We start from the raw sequence: 3,030 nt of genomic DNA on the forward strand, positions 1-3,030 counted from the left end.
GCTCTGCTGGACAAACTAAGTAATTACACCATTTCAAGCATTTTATGTTCTTTAAAAAAACATTTCATATCGGCGGCATATTAGCCGATACCGATATATCGGCGACAGGCTCATATTGGCCGATAATATCGGCTAAACGATGTATCGGTCGGGCTCTAATTTTAATTAAGTAACGTTATATTTATAATCCACTGCTAATCGACTTAGCCGTTATTCCAGTGTAGAATTTATTTCTGCGTCATTCTGTGATAAGAAGCCACATCAGATCAAGAGGGAAATTATTTTAAATATTTGTCTGATGTTGTGCAGTAAAAGAATGCTATAATGTTCTTTTTTGTTGCTGGACAACAGGTTTAGTCATTACAAGGGAAGATGCTCGGCGTGTGTTGCAGCTTTTTCAGATGCAGGCATTTCTGCATCTCAGCGCTCTGATTGGTTGAACTCTTCATCTTTTTCTGTTGCTTGTTTTGAATACTGCACGTGGACAGAGGCGTCACCAGGTTTCTTGCGTAGTTTAGAGTGACAAATCTGCATAAATGTGAGTAAGAATAGAGTGTGTTTAGATGCTGATGTTGAGGATGGATCAGTGATGTTGTACCTGTGTGTGTCCCGCTCCGCTCAGATTCTCCTCCCGGTTCGATGCAGGTTTCTCTCCGCGGCTGACGGTCTTCAGGTACGCCTCGGCTCCGGGGAACCTCTCCTGCTTCTTCCGCAGGCGTCTCTGCAGCTCTTTGTCCAGCAGGTTTCTGACGGTGTCTGTGGAGCGTCTGCAGAGATCCTGGTTCCTCAGGTTCTTCAGCTCGGGGCTCGTGTGCGCTTTAGCGAACCTGCAGGTGACGCCGTACTGACACCAGCCGAAGCTGTTGAACAGGTAGCACTGATCGCTCAGATCCGCCGCTTTAGTGGACATGTACTCGCTCGCGTCGTGGAGGAAGCGGCACTTCTCACCGTAGAAGCACTTCGTGTCTCGCTCCTGGAACACACACACGTTTCTGATGAATGCAAGTCAGCATCGAGAGAACTGGGGTCTTATTGCATCTATTTTATTAATGTTTTAACCAACAAACACAATTAAGTGAACAAAGACCAGCACTTTAAACAATAAAAGAAGAAATACACAGAGAAAAGAAGAATAAGAGATGAGAAAACACTGCATTAATACATTTGTTACAGTATTTATTCATCTTTTTTAACATTATATATATATATGTATATGTATTTAAATGTATATGTATATATATATAGTTTGCTCTTTTTTCATTTTTATTATTAAAAAAAATTAATGGTGAAAGTATTTACTTTATCAAACAAATATTTAAATAAATCAATAAATAAAAATTTTACTATTTTTAATAATTAAATGAATAAGCCAATAATAAATCTGAAAGTACAAAAAGAGCAGAAAAAATTTAAATGTTTCCCAAATAATATTTAGACATATCTTATGTGAATAAATTAAATAAGTTAATATAAAAATAGATATTAATAAATAAATGTAACTTAATATAAACTAAATATTTCCCAAATAATATTTAGGCATATACTGTGTAACTAAACTAATCAGTAAATAAAAATAGATGAAAATAAATAACTGTAACAATAAATTAAACTTAATAGAAACTAAATATTTTCCAAATAATATTAAGACACATACTGTGCAACTAAATGAATAACTAAAAATATTATGAAAGCAAACGAAATACAACAAAACAAATAAATGTAACTTTTCACCCAAATATTCAGACATTTAATGTGCAAATAAAATCAATGTATACACAAAACTTAAACTAAATAAAATTAGATTAAAATAAAAAATATATTAAAATAAATAAAAACATAAACAGTACAGTACTACGAGTAGAAAAATAAAATAATAATATAAATATAACTTATATTATTATTAATAAATATAACTTGTATTTAAATATAACATTTTATTTAGACATACTGTAAGAGAAAATATTAATTAATTAATATATATATACTATGCAATACATACTATACCTCAAAGTATATTTTAAAGAAGCAAGAGTATGATCATGCTGTGTGCACCTGAACGATGGAGGGACACAGTCGTCTGTCTTCATAGCTCTGAGGTTTGACGTGAGGTCTGGATTTATTCTGTCCTCTCTTCTTCTTCTTCTTGTCTCCGTCACTGTCCAGTCTGACTCTCTTCTGCTCCGGTTCTCCCGAGGGTTCCTCCGAGTCTCCGTCTGCTTCATCTGTGCTCTGACGCGGCCGGCCCGACGCTAGAAACTCGTGGAACTGCTCTTTAGTGGTGAGGAACCTGGTGAGACGCAGATACACACACATCAGCCACGAGGCTCTGTAAATATGGGATTATCAGGAGCTGATCAGAATACAAACATACTGCTCTTTAATAGCAGCAGCGCCTCTCTGCACCTCCACAGCCGACTCCATCCTCAACACAAACCTGCGGAGAAATAAACGCTGATTATGTTCTGTGTGACAAAACATGAGCTCATTAACATAGAAACACGCTTCTTTACATATTAACAAGTCTTCAGTTCAATGTGATGAAGATGACACAGGGGCTCTCAAACTGGGGAAAGGTTTAGAGAAAAACTAAATTAAAATATTACAATTTAATTAAAATAAATGAATAAAAGTGTGTTTAAACTAAATGGGTGAACAATAATGTGACTGAAATAAAAATAGATAAAAGAATATATTAAAATAAAAAGATAAAATACATAAAAATATTTAAAGTAAATAAAAATGATTAAAATAAATTTTAAAATATATTTCAACAATGCAATTTTAATCAAAAGAATGAATAGAAATTTGTTTAGAACGAATAAAAGTAGATAACAAAAATATAAAATTAAATAAATAATATATTTTTTAATAATTAAAAAATATTAAATTAAATCAAAAATAAAATTAAAATAAATGAGTAAAATTTGATTAAAATTAATTAAATGACTAAAAGTGTGTTTAAAATAAATGGGTGAACAGTAATGTGACTGAAATAAAAATAGATAAAAGAATATATTAAAAATAAAAAGA

General features: G+C 32.6%; 2 protein-coding genes across 2 annotated transcripts in view; both read right to left on the bottom strand.

Moving 5' to 3' along the window:
• dus3l (dihydrouridine synthase 3-like (S. cerevisiae)) overlaps positions 1–2,438 on the bottom strand; it is a 15,001-nt gene extending 12,563 nt beyond the window's left edge. Inside the window, exons 1-3 of the mRNA XM_016517500.1 lie at positions 2,372–2,438; positions 2,053–2,287; positions 599–973 (exon numbers count right to left, since the gene is read on the bottom strand). Of these exons, the coding sequence (XP_016372986.1) occupies positions 599–973; positions 2,053–2,287; positions 2,372–2,421 (660 nt within the window). The 5' untranslated portion in view covers positions 2,422–2,438. The remainder of the gene's footprint in view (positions 1–598; positions 974–2,052; positions 2,288–2,371) is intronic.
• Positions 2,439–2,455: 17 nt separating this feature from the next.
• The window catches only part of mterf1 (mitochondrial transcription termination factor 1), a 3,454-nt gene continuing 2,879 nt past the window's right edge, over positions 2,456–3,030 (bottom strand). The window contains exon 3 of the mRNA XM_016517492.1: positions 2,456–2,462. Coding sequence (XP_016372978.1) covers positions 2,456–2,462 — 7 coding nt within the window. The remainder of the gene's footprint in view (positions 2,463–3,030) is intronic.

Source organism: Sinocyclocheilus rhinocerous, unplaced genomic scaffold, assembly GCF_001515625.1.
Source record: "Sinocyclocheilus rhinocerous isolate Xijiao unplaced genomic scaffold, SAMN03320098_v1.1 scaffold3283, whole genome shotgun sequence".
Lineage (NCBI taxonomy): Eukaryota > Metazoa > Chordata > Actinopteri > Cypriniformes > Cyprinidae > Sinocyclocheilus > Sinocyclocheilus rhinocerous.